At 42.7% G+C, this 13,455-nt stretch overlaps 1 protein-coding gene across 6 annotated transcripts in view; it reads left to right on the forward strand.

Annotated features, from left to right (window-relative positions):
- The first annotated feature begins 12 nt into the window (after nt 1-12).
- Pms2 (PMS1 homolog 2, mismatch repair system component) overlaps nt 13-13,455 on the forward strand; it is a 28,529-nt gene continuing 15,086 nt past the window's right edge. The window contains exons 1-10 of one of the 6 annotated variants that reach the window (XM_074075514.1): nt 13-221; nt 3,319-3,453; nt 4,233-4,319; nt 4,485-4,587; nt 6,026-6,209; nt 6,795-6,962; nt 7,783-7,880; nt 8,642-8,741; nt 9,934-10,018; nt 11,641-11,796. In XM_074075514.1, the coding sequence (XP_073931615.1) occupies nt 125-221; nt 3,319-3,453; nt 4,233-4,319; nt 4,485-4,587; nt 6,026-6,209; nt 6,795-6,962; nt 7,783-7,880; nt 8,642-8,741; nt 9,934-10,018; nt 11,641-11,796 (1,213 nt within the window). In that variant the 5' untranslated portion in view covers nt 13-124. The other 5 variants (XM_020173871.2, XM_074075515.1, XM_074075516.1 and 2 more) reach the window with 5 other exon arrangements.

Below are 13,455 nucleotides of genomic sequence, written 5' to 3' on the forward strand. Positions count from 1 at the left end.
ATTGGCCCGGATCTTCTCGACGTCACGAACTCGACCTTTAATATAGCCAATCAGCGAGAAGGAGGTCTGGTTTCCATTTGCCCCTCCGCCCGGAAGAGGCGGGGCTCTGTGTCAAAAGTACCCAATGGGCTGCAGAGAGACCGGACTCCTGTCGGAGCGGGCGACTGGAACTCTCCAGACGGGTCACGTTCAGCGTCCATGGAGCCGGCTGGGTGCTCGAGGTGAGCTGTGCTCGCGGTGTCCCCTCGGGGCGTGTTCTCTGCGCTCCACGGCGTTCCAGCTCACTGGAAAGGCCCGGAAGTGGCCGAGAGATCCGAGCGGAGTCCTCAGCGCGCCATGAGGCCGGGGTCGAGCTCCTCTCGGCGTCTTGGGGCTGCGGACCGGGACGGGGGTCGGTGTCTTGGGGGTTTTGGGGCTTGCTCGTTCTCTGCAGGGCCTGCCCGGCGCCATCACAAGGCTCTGAACTTGACGGAGCATGAAATTCATTTCCTTTTTATTTGGTGTCTGTCTCTTTTTTTTCTTTTTTCTTCTTTTCAGTTTTTGAAGTTTTTTTCTTTTTTCTTTTCTTTTTGCGTCTATCTCTTTAATTGGAGAGGCGGGGTCCGTGGCACACGCTAATTTTGCATAGTCGCAGATTTGTTATTATTTTTTAGTGTAATGTTTCTGGGTCTCTGCGTGTTTGATTTCCGGCTGGTAAGTGACGTGGATCCAGTGTAGCACAGTTGCGTTCAGAGTCAGATTCGTCAACGCAAATTCGCTCAATCTGTTTCAACAGGAGGCGCCCCACCCCCAACTCTCTCGGGTGCACCTGTCGTCTGAGGTGTGGCCAAAAAAAGCTAATTTTCAGAGAGCATTTCTATTTACGTTTGACATTATGGACAAGCAAATGAGATTGTTTGCAAGGTAGAACGAAGAGCAAAGACATTTTCCTTATGTTGTGAGCGTTTATGGAGGGGCCACCATGTGTTGGATGTCGTGGAAATGCCCGAAGATGCTCTCTGTCCCAGGGGGCCGCCTGTGTCCCAGGTTGTTAATTATGTCGTGCATTAAGATTTATTTGCTGCATTAATGAACGTATGCAGTCGTGACCAGAAGAGGAAGGAGACGTTCTCACAGAGACTTAGTTAGACACAGCTCAGTGGCTAAAAGAACTTGTCACTTTCATGATACAGTTGCTTATTGTGACCCAAGCCATGAAGGGAGGATGGTAGAGAATGAGAAAATAAAGTAGATTTGGGGTCCACTCATAACTAGATTTTTTTTGGTGGTACTGGGGCTTGAACTCAGTGTCTTGTCCTTCCTAGACAGTTGCTCTACCACTGGAGCCACACTCCAGCCCTTGACTAGATTTTAAACTTCATGTAATAGGGTAGGCATTGGGGCACTGGTCAGTTGTTAAGCCTAAAGCTTTTTTGATCAGATTCGTGATGTTGGAAATGGTTGGTTGGTAGCATAGAGAATGGATTGGAGACAAAAAGGAATGTTGCAAAACTCTGAAAGCTGGGTATAGTGATAACTGAGCAACTAGGCATGGTGGTGCACACCTGTAATCCCAGCACTTGGGAGGAAGAGGCAGGAGGATCTCAAGTTTGGGCACCAGCTGGGCTACATGGAGAGACCCTGTCTCAATAACTTTGAGGGCTTTTACCAAGGCAGCAGTGGGCAGCTTGGATCTGTATTAGTGTTTCAAGGACTATGGACGTAGTGATTATGTAATTGGTACCCCCAGGTTCTGAGGTGATTTTGTTGTAAACACTGTGTTTCCCACCATACTCTTAGTTTTTCAAATTGTGTGGGGAATGTTGCTTTTACTTTTTGAAAGAGAGTTTCATGTTGTAAAAGATTATTGACCTGGTGGGGGCATGGTGGTGCACACCTGTAATCCACGCATTTCGGGGAGACTGAGGCAGGAAGAGTATGAGTTCAGGGTCAGCCTGGGATATATATGTTAGAAGTATCTTTAAGATGTTGGGCTGTCATGAGAGAGAGATGACACAACTCAGAAGTCAACAGGCAAGGCAAAGTTTACTTCTGCAGAAGGATGCTCCACAAAGAGCAAGCACCCCCAGTGGGGAGTCAGCTGGGGTTTTATCTGTGATGTAATGCTGCCCCTCTCCTGAATTGGGCAGGTTTTGGGTTCAGTCTACACAGTTGGCTATGTGGAGAGAGGGCTTTGAAGACAAAGAAGTTTCAAAGCTCAGGGAAGCAATACCTGGTTTAAGTTATCAGCTCTGGAACCAGAACAACTAGTGGAATTTTGTCCAGCTGAGGATAACAACCCTTTGTTCTTAATAAAAACTTTCATCAAGTTAAGCAGAGTCCATCATTAGATCAAGGGCAAACACAACAAGGGGATTGGACTATGAGCACATGATAAAAGCGAGAGCACACAAGGGAGGGGTGAGGATAGGTAAGACACCTAAAAAACTAGCTAGCATTTGTTGCCCTTAACGCAGAGAAACTAAAGCAGATACCTTAAAGCAACTGAGGCCAATAGGAAAAGGGGACCAGGAACTAGAGAAAAGGTTAGATCAAAAAGAATTAACCTAGAAGGTAACACCCACACACAGGAAATCAATGTGAGTCAATGCCCTGTATAGCTATCCTTATCTCAACCAGCAAAACCCCTTGTTCCTTCCTATTATTGCTTCTACTCTCTCTACAACAAAATTAGAGATAAGGGCAAAATAGTTTCTGCTGGGTATTGAGGGGGGGAGCGGGAGGGGGCGGAGTGGGTGGTAAGGGAGGGGGTGGGGGCAGGGGGGAGAAATGAACCAAGCCTTGTATGCACACATGAATAATAAAAGAAAAATGAAAAAAAAAAAATAAATAAATAAATAGAATACTAAAACTTAAAAAAAAAAAAAAAAAAAAGCAGAGTCCATGAAGTAAGCATATGGGAAGCCAGGTAGTAAGATTTAACATTTCTAACAGTGGTGGTTACTGATGAAATCCTTTGACAGAAAAGATCCCATCTAAGCTAATTCTCACAATATATATGGAGATTCTCAACACCGCCCCCCCAACAAGATCATTCACCTGTAGCTTGAGGGTTACAGCACATTTTCTTCATGTAGACCTATGGCTAATTAGATTATGTATGTATTCAGAATTAGTTGTGACATTTTTAAAGACTGAAGAACAGCATTTACAATTGTGAGTATACTAAATGGGTATCTTCACATAATAAAGGAAATGGATTAGACCCTCTCATAACAAATGAATCACTTTCCATATCTAAAATGAGGATGGAAGTCCAGTACTTGCTTTGTCTGAATGCCTGCTTTCTTTCTTGTAACTGATCTTTTTTCAGCACAGAGCTTGCGAAGGCCATCAGACCTATCGATGGGAAGTCAGTCCATCAGATTTGCTCGGGCCAGGTGGTACTAAGTCTAAGCACTGCTGTGAAGGAGTTGGTAGAAAATAGTGTGGATGCTGGTGCCACCAGCATTGGTAAGTTTGGGGAAAATTTAAACCACAAGAAATAACCCATTTATGATGTATTTAAGAAACGTGTTAGTATAATAACATAATCAAGTGTTGGTGTTTCAATCAATCATTATTTTAAAGCTAGCATTTACTATGTGCCTACTACTTAGTGAGATAGTAGTAATAATAATAATAATAATAATAATAATAATAGCACCAGTTAACTTTTACTGTGTGCCAGGCAGGCATCATGTTAAAAATTATACATGGAGGACTGGAGGTGTGGCTCAAGTAGTACATCACTTGCTTTGCAAGTGCAAAGCCCTGAGTTCGAACCTCTGCCCCACCAAAAAAAAAATCGACCAGAATTCTACATGGAATATCTCATTTAATATGCAGAATAACTGACAGATGAGGAAATTGAGGCCCAAAGAACCTATTTCCTAATATCCAGGAAGTCTGATTCTGTTCTCTTTAATGGCTATGTTAAAGTTATTCCTTTTCAAAGAAACAAAAACCTTTTTAATCCAGGTTTGTAAATACCTCAGAAGGAGTTTATAAAAGTAAAACACACAGGGCTGGGGATGTAACTCAGTGGTAGAGTACTTACTTAGCCTATGCAAGGCCCTGGGTTCAATCCCCAGCACCTCAAATATAAGTAAAATGTACAGGCAAACAGAAGCACATTTAAATAAAAGTATAGTTATGACTCCTGCATTTGCATTTTATGTAACAAATAATGTTGATCTCAAAGCTTTTAGTATGGGCCAGTGTATGAGAAGTAAATCCGTTAAACTTTTTAGATCTAAGGCTTAAAGAGTATGGCGTGGATTTGATTGAAGTTTCAGACAATGGATGTGGAGTAGAAGAAGAAAACTTTGAAGGCTTAGGTAAGTTGAAAGTTTCTGCTCCTTTATAAAAGAATTGGGCTCAGCGTCTCAGGATTTTGAGTCTCTGTCTTAGGAAACAGAAGACTGTTTCCTGGGGTCAGTATTGCACGCACTCATAGTGTACATCTTGAGACATCCTGGGCCTCCCTTTGCACTGTCTTTCAGCTCTGAAGCATCATACGTCTAAGATTCAGGAGTTTGCTGACCTCACTCAGGTTGAGACCTTTGGCTTTCGGGGGGAAGCCCTGAGCTCACTTTGTGCACTGAGGTGATCTGTTATTTTAATCCCATTAACTTGACCCTTTATAAAAACCCCTCTGAAAACTGAAAATTCTAATTAGAGTCATTATTGCTTGTACTTTTCTGCTGGAATATCTTAACCTCTGACTTTGGACTTCTCTTTTATTGCCCATCAAAATGTTAACACTTGTGAAGTGTGAGGAGGAAGTGAGGCAAATAGTATTGTAAAAAAAGTTACCCCTTTAAAGCAGGCTGGGGTATAGCTCAGTGGTAGAGCATTTGCCTAGCATGTGTGAGGTTTGATTCCCAACACCACAAAAAAAGCCAAAAAAAAGGTCTGGCCAAATGGTTCAAGTGGTAGCCTGCCTGCCTAGCAAGCGTCAGGCCCTGAGTTCAAATCCAAGGTACTGCCAAAAATAAATAAATAAATAAATAAAAAGTAACATATAGACAATAAATTCTACATACTATGATTTTAATTTATTTTCAGTGTTTAAGGAAAAGATTTAATCAAATCTCTATAGTGTAAGTTCTGATTTTTGTTTTTTTGAAGTCCTAGGCTTTTGAACTCAGGGCCTCACTCTTCCTAGGCAGGCACTCTTCCACTTGAACCCCAGCCTTTTTTGGTTTAGTTTTTGGGATTTGGAGATAGGATCTTCACATTTATGCCGGGACTGGCCTGGACCACCATCCTCCTGTTATACTTCCTGCATAACTGGGATGACAGGCTCCCGCCACTGTGCTCAGCTATTGCTTGAGATGGGGTTTCTACTAACTTTCTGCCCAGGCTGCCCTTGAGCCTCAGTTCTCCCAGTTTTACAGGTGTGAGTCATTGGCACTTGACTCAGATGCTAAATTTGTATAATTATGCATTTAAATTATAACAGCTCTTGGATCTTTTTAAAAATATTTGTTAGGACAGTAGTAAAAAAACTGAGAAATAAGTCCTTATTTGTGAATGAATAAATTTTGAGGTCTTTTGTTTTGGAGTTGAAACTAAAAAGCTAACAGTGATTTCATGGAAACAAAGCATTTGCAGAACTATCTGCTGCACAGTCTTTTAGGGCCAAAGCTTACACTTTAGGATGACTCACACCCACTGAAAACCCTCTTGATTATCTCAGAGCACCAGCACCTTGGTAAGAGAGTTTTGAGAACTGGGCACCCGTGGCTCACCCCTGTATCCTAGCTACTTGGGAGGCTGAGATTGGGAGGATGGGGGCTTGAGACCAACCTGGGAAGATAGTTTGTGAGACCTCCATCTCCAAAATAATAAATGGACTGGAGGTGTGGCTCAAATGATAGTATGCCTGTGTTGCAAGTGTGAAGCCCTGACTTCAAACCCCAGTCCCACCCAAAAAAAAAAAAAAAAAAGTTCTGGAAGAAAGGAAAATTGGAGAAAGAGTATTGTGTCCATCCCTTGTGAGTTTCTAACTGGAGACGCCACGCCTGGCTTTCTTTTACAGTGATGTAACTATTTCTACCTGCCACACATCTGCAAAGGTTGGGACCCGGCTTGTGTTTGATCACAATGGGAAAATTGTCCAGAAAACCCCCTACCCTCGACCCAAAGGAACGACAGTCAGTGTGCAGCAGTTATTTTACACGCTGCCTGTGCGCCATAAGGAATTTCAAAGGAATATTAAAAAGGTATGGAAAATTTGCAGTCCCACTCTTCAGAAGTTTCAGCCGTGTAAGGAACATGAGTCATGTAAGGAACATGTTTACTCTTCAGGTGATTTTCTTCTTTTCTTTGGTACTGGAGATTTAACCCAGGCCCTCACATATGGTACACATATGCTCTGCCACTGAGTTACATCCCCTCCTGAACTTTTTAAGAGTGCTTTGTTTGTGTTACCTCATCAAAAACTTAACTTCTTTTTTTTTTTTTGGTGGCACTGGGGTTTGAACTCAGCCTCATGCTTGCTAGGCAGACATGCTTACTGCTTGAGCCACTCCACCAGCCTGCCCTTTTGGTTTTTTAAGACAGAGTCTCACTATGTAGCCAGGCCTGCCTTGAATTCACAGTCCTCCCTTGTCAGCCTCCTGAGTGCTGAGATTACAGACGTGCATCACCACACCTGCCCGGGAGATGCTTCTTCATATATTCTTCTGTCAGTAATTCTTTCCTTATTTTTGAGGCGATATGAGAACTTTGAATTGGATGTTGTAACTTGAGTCATGTAATTCCTTTAAGATTAAAGTAATAGCCTTATTTTTGTGTTTTTTAAACAGGAGTATGCCAAAATGGTCCAGGTCTTACAGGCATACTGTGTCATTTCAGCAGGCATCCGTGTAAGTTGCACCAATCAGCTTGGGCAAGGGAAGCGGCAGCCTGTGGTCTGCACAAGTGGAAGCTCCAGCATGAAGGAAAACATCGGCTCTGTGTTCGGGCAGAAGCAGGTAGTGGTGACCAGTTACTTAGAAATATTTAGCTGGACGCTGGTGCTCATGTCTATAATCCCAGCTATGTGGGAGGCAGCGATCCGGAGGGTCAAGGTTCAAGGCCTGCCCAGGGCAAATAGTTCAAGAGACACTATCTTGAAAAAACCCAACACACACACACACACACACACACACACACACACACACACACACACACACAAAACAGAAAAACAGGACTGGCTTAAGTGGTAGACCACCTACCTAGAAAGCCTGAGGTTCTGAATTCAAACCTCAGTGGCATCCAAAAAAAACTCCAAAAAACAAATATTTTATTCATTTTATTGCATTAGTGACTAAGGCAAGTGCATGTCCTTTCCAATCAAGAAAGAACTCCAGGAAATGACTTTAAGTTCCTATCTCAAAAGTTAATACTTGAGCGCTGAAAAATTTTTATTTTTTCTCCCAGAGAATGAAATACTGTATTCTTTTAATATATATATATATATTTTTTTTTGGTGTCACTGGGGTTGAACTCAGGGCCTCATGCTTGCTAGGCAGGTGCTCTACCACTTGAGTCACTCTGCCAGCCCCAAATACTGTATTCTCTAGCGCTGTCTTTGAGAAAGTGTGAAGTACCACAGGCAGTGTGTGGGTGATGAATAAGAAGATGCTCAGTGTTCATCTTTCTGGCCACTGTTACACTGCAAAGTGTTTGTGGAAGTTCCTTTGTGCTGTTACTGCCATAGCTTGACTGGGACACAAACTGTTTCCCTCTTCTCTGCAGTCTGGTCCCCTCTGTCTTCCATAGGAAACAACTCTGACTCTTGGTCTCTTTCAGTTGCAAAGCCTCATTCCTTTTGTTCAGCTGCCCCCTAGTGACTCGGTCTGTGAAGAATTCGGCCTGAGCTGCTCTGACGCCCTCCATAATCTGTTCTAGTAAGTGCCTGGCTGCCAGGAAAGCTAGTACTAGACAGTTTTCCTGAGGATGTTTCTTTTTCTTTTTGAATAGTTATTTTGAGGTGTGTAGTTTTATGCCCTTTATAAAACTGGGTAGTAGGACTGCTGAGAGAGACGATTTATATAACAGACCAGTTTCTTGAATCAGACCAGTAGTCTCGGTGACTGGTGCACTTCAGGGGCTTTCCGGTTCAATCAGTCTGTTAGGGCTGTTTAGCTAGACTAACTTTTGTGTGTATGTTTTGAGACAGGAGCAAACTCGAAATTCTCTTGCCTCAGCCTCCCAAGTGCTGGGATTACAAGCGTGCACCACTAGGTCCAAACAGTAACTTTTCAATTATTTTATTTAATTTATTTGTTTTGGTGGTACTGGAGTTTGAACCCAGGGCTTCACGTTTGCCAGGCAGGCACTCTACTCCGTGAGCTACTCTGCCAGCCCCAATTATTTGATATTTAATGTTTGACTTTTTTTGGACTTGATGAAGGTTGTCTAGCATCTTTATTTTTAGTGTAAGGAAAATACACTTGCACAAGGAGGACTGGCCTTACAATGGTCCATGCTGCTCCCCCGCCACAGCTGTTTTGACTTACATCTAAAATTGTAAAGATAAAGTTTGTTTGTGTCAAGGTGGTGTTCCTGTGGACATGTTTTACGTGATTGTGAAAGTGCACTCTCTGCTAAGTGTCCTAATCTTTTTTCCTCTGGACCTGCCCTGCGATGCCCTGGCTATCATGGACAGCATCTCAGGCTTCATCTCCCGCTGCGAGCACGGCGTCGGGAGGAGCTCCACCGACAGGCAGTTTTTCTTCATCAATCGTCGGCCTTGCGACCCAGCAAAGGTGGTCACAGTTCTTTCTGTAGCATCTCATTCTTTGAGTTTCTATTTTATTATCTTGTGACTGTTTATCATTCAGGCAGTTCATGTACAGCTTGGGACCGACTTAGAAATAGGGCTTTGAAATATCATTTTATTAGGCCTTTAAGAAAATCTACCATACATTGTTTCAATAGTATGTGTGTGTATAGATGTAAATATAAGCACATATTAACTGCACTGTTTGAAGAAAGAAAACATTTGCCATCATCTATACTTCTCAGTATAAACGGGCCATATGTGTACATAGTTTTGTAACTTCCTCATCCTTCTGTCCACTTCCCAGAGTCAGGGCCCAGACTACCCCTGCCTGAGACTGAAGCTGCTCGTATGGGCATAATTACACCCGGTTTAAAGTCAGTTTTGACTTTTGCATCTTCAGCAGTGCTGGGCCTGAGTAATGCTTTAAAACTCACTTGTGGGCTGGTGGAGCGGCTCAAGTGGTAGAGCGCTTGCCTAGCAAGTGTGAGGCCCTGAGTTCAAACCCCAGTGCTGCAAAAAAAAAAAACAACTAAAAAAAGCCTCACTTGTGTTTACCAGATGTGATTCCACTTGTAACATTTTAAACCTGGGTTGTAATTTTATATTTATCCCTAATGTCTTTTAATAGTCCCATCTAAATGTTATATAACTGCATGTGTAAGGGCATTTGAATGTGCTGTCTGAACATTTAAATTAAATCTGCATTAATTCTTTCAGACTGTTTAGATTGGAAAGTCTTAAGTTTTAAAGTCTGATTTGAAAATACCTCTTTCAGGGACATGAGGAAACTGTTTTGTATTGTTATTTTGGGACACAGTTTTGCTGTATAGCTCAGGCGGGCCTCAAATTTCAGTCCTCCTGCCTCATCCTCCCAAGTGCTGAAATTTCGGGGGTGCACCACCATGCCCTACGTCAGGAACTTTTTTAGTGGTGGGCGTATTTATCATTTTGATTGTGAGGTAGTTTAAAAGGTGTGTATGTGTGAAAATTTAACAAATGGTACATTTTAAACATACACAGTTTATTGTTATTTTAATCATACTGCAACAAAGCTGTAATATGTTTAATAAAGCTTAATAAAAATGGATCCATTTGGAGGAAGGTTAGAATAGTGAGTTCTCAGAACAGCGGGGGAAGGGACCATCTATTCCTCTCTCATCTTGTTCTCTGCCCAGGTCTCCAGGCTTGTGAATGAGGTCTACCACATGTACAACCGCCATCAGTATCCGTTTGTGGTTCTCAACATTTCTGTCGATTCTGGTAAGCTGCCTTGAGATGTCAGTAACATGGGTGACTTGTTCCCAATGGAGCCAAATGAAACCATGAGCTCTGACAGCACTGGAAAGAGAATGGTTTTTGGTGATATACTTTTGATTTTTATACAGACCTTCCTGCTTCCTACATGAAGCAGTGCTAATTGTGTTATTAAAAAACATGGCTTCTCATGTTAACGAATGGAGGAAGTAGAGCAAAACAAAGCCCTGTACCGGGGCTGTAGCTCAGTGCGGAGTGCTTGCCAGCATGCCGTGGGTTCCATTCCCAGCAGTGCAAAAAAACGTTCTCCTCGATTTTGAAACAAGTTTCATAGGTATTCTTCTGATTATTAAAATTCTGGTTTATTGCCAACCACTTTTTCTATAGAGTTAGAAATACATAGGTACTTGCCTTGCAGCACACACACAATACATATCCTTGGGGTTGAGAAAGTAACTTTGTATCCTGCTCTTTTTTTTCCATGCCATTAAAAGCCATTAAGAAACACAATATTAATAACCAGTGTATTCCTGTGCATGGTTATATTTTGATTTTGAAATGATTTTATTTTTTGATATTTAAGTTTCCAGCTCTTGGGAAATAGAAATCCTGTGCTTAAGATTAAAGCACTAGCTGTATCTTCAGTTATTTCCTTATGATACATCCCTCGAAGTAGAACACTGGGCAGTGAAGATGATCACTTTGAGACTTTTTCTGTGTTGTATTTTAGGCCTGTCGTGCCAATCTGCACATCTACCCGCAGTGTATTAGGTACTATGTTTAGTGGTGCTGGTGACTGACCCAGGGCCTGTGTGTGCTGTGCAGTTCTCTACCTGTTGAGGTACCCCCTCAGCCCTTTTGTTTTTACTTTGAGATAGGGTCTCGCTAACTTTGCCCGGGCTGGCCTCAAACTTGAGATCCTTTTGCCTCCACCTCCTGAGTGGCTGGGATTATAGGTATGTACCACTATGTCCAACTCTAGGTATTTTATCTTTTTAACTAAACTCAGTCAGGGATGAAATATTTTATTTTTCATTTTGCTCTTTTATACATTTTCACTTGTTTACTTGTTCTTTTATAGTTTGACCATTCAAATCCAGGCATATTTTGTCTATTTAAAAAATTGTTCATTTTAGGCCCACATCTGTGATCCTACCTGCTACTTGGGAGACCCCACTTCAGACAGTAACAAAGCTGTGCATGGTGCATGTATAATCCCAGCTACATAGGAGGCATAGGTAGGAGGTTCAAGATCCAGGCTGGCCTGGGTGCAAATGTGAGACCCTACCTGAAAAAGCAAAAAGCTGGGGTCATGGGGTCATTGCTAAGCAGTAGAGTGCCCTTAGCAACAGCAAGGCCCTGAGTCCAAACCTAGTGCTGCCAAAGAAACAGCAACAAAAATCTTGTTTATAATTTATGAATGTTAATCAGAACACCTTTTTTTTTTTTTTTTTTTTTTTTTTTTTGCTACACTGAGGTTTGAACTCAAGGCTCACACTTGTTAGGCAGGAGCACTACCACTTGAACCACACCTCCAGCCCCATGGTAATATTTTTAGTAGTACTTTGGTAAAAATATGTGAATGAAATATCATATAATACGTGTGTGCGTTTTTTTTTTTATCTTAGAATGTGTTGATGTCAACGTGACTCCAGACAAAAGGCAAATCTTACTGCAAGAGGAGAAGCTTTTGTTGGCAGTTTTAAAGACCTCTTTGATTGGGATGTTCGATAGTGATGTAAACAAGCTTAATGTCAGTCAGCAACCACTGTTGGATATTGCAGGTATGGAAGATGCAGTGAGAGAACAGCTTCTAAAGCTTCCCTTTTTCTCCCCAAGGTAACGTTTTTTGACGTGAAATAAAAGCTCTTTTCCAAGGAGAGGATATGTCACCCTACAAAGTATGCTAGCTACAGTCTGAGGTGCTCTGTCTGGGAGACATGAGCTTACTACATTTAGCAAACAGAGGTGTTCAGTGGTGTCTTCTAGGGCCATAATGGTTACTGTAGTTTTTCCATTGCAAGCAGATGGTGTAGTGTAAGATACAGGACCAGTATGAGTCCATAGTAACTGCATTCTTAACTCTTTTGTCATTTCTTTTGCTACATATTTTTGAGTTATGTTCTTAGTGGTCACCCTGGAGATTATAGTTACCATAGCAATTCAGATTAATATCAACCTAATTTCAATAATAAACAAGAACTTTACATACATATATATATATATATATATACACACACACACACACACACATGTGTGTGTGTGTATGCATCTATTATATAGCAAACAAAAGGTACCACTAAAAAATACATGGTTGCCAGGTGTTGGTGGCTCACACTTGTAATCCCAACTACTCAGGAAGCAGAGATCAGGAGGATCAAGGTTCGAAGCCAGCCCCGAGCAAATAAGTTCAAGAGACCCCATCTCGAGCTGTAGGCTCTGAGTTCAAGCCTCAGTACTGCAGAAAAAAAAAAAAAAACAAAACATGGTAGAGTGCTGGTGATCCCCTAGTACCACAGTAGAAACAAAACAAACCCTCTCTTCTCATGTTTGCGTAGGGGCTGGGGATCAGTCCCGGTCTTGTGCATGCTGAGCGTTCATCAAACTGCACGCGTTGTATCTCCTTCAGTTTTGAAGGATGGTTTTGCTGGATGTAGAACTCTTGTTGACAGTCATCTTCTTTCAGCACGTTGCTACAAAGGTGATTATCTTACTCTCTGGTCATGCTGTCAACCATTCCTTAAAGTAATATGTTTACTTCTTATTCAGTCAAATTGAATGCTTCTGGGTGACCTGGGAGAGGGGCCAATGTTGAGCCCCAGCATCCATCCTTGGCAGAGGCAAAAGCTGGCCCCTGCCCCTCTGCCAGCCAGTTCTGCCCTTTGGGTGGAAGCTGTCTTCGTTAGCACTGTGATCCAGCTTGCCCGTGATCTGTGTGTCTGGATGTGGAGGATGGCACTGAGCAGCTGGTCATTGTGTCCTCCATTGGGGAGAAGGCTAGAGAGCTGCTGAGGAAGATGGAAGAGGCTTTGGTGGACAGTGCTGGGAACAGATGTTTATCCATTGCTCCCAGTGAGAGGAAATGCTCTGTGCCAGGCTTTGTAAACAGAGGGTGCTAGGAGCCATAAGCCTTTGGTCTTCCTAGGGCATCCAACTGGCCTTTCAGGTCCCTATGTTCAGGGGGAGCAGGACACAGAGTGGGAACAGGGACTGCTCTCTGTCCCGCCATTTCTTGGCCCACGGCTGTGAGGTCAATTTGGAAGACAGTGGGATGGGCTTTTGTAGAGGTCCACAGTGAATAGTTCGGGCAGTGGAGGTCCCAGGATGCTGGGGCTGATGGGGTGGAAGAGGAGTAGAGAAAACTTGTGTTCTGGTTGCTGACTTGTACCTGCAAGGCTCCCACCTTTCCCAGCCATTGTCTGTATGGGAGAGTAGGGGCACAG

Source organism: Castor canadensis, chromosome 6 (assembly GCF_047511655.1).
Source record: "Castor canadensis chromosome 6, mCasCan1.hap1v2, whole genome shotgun sequence".
In the NCBI taxonomy this organism is placed as follows: domain Eukaryota; kingdom Metazoa; phylum Chordata; class Mammalia; order Rodentia; family Castoridae; genus Castor; species Castor canadensis.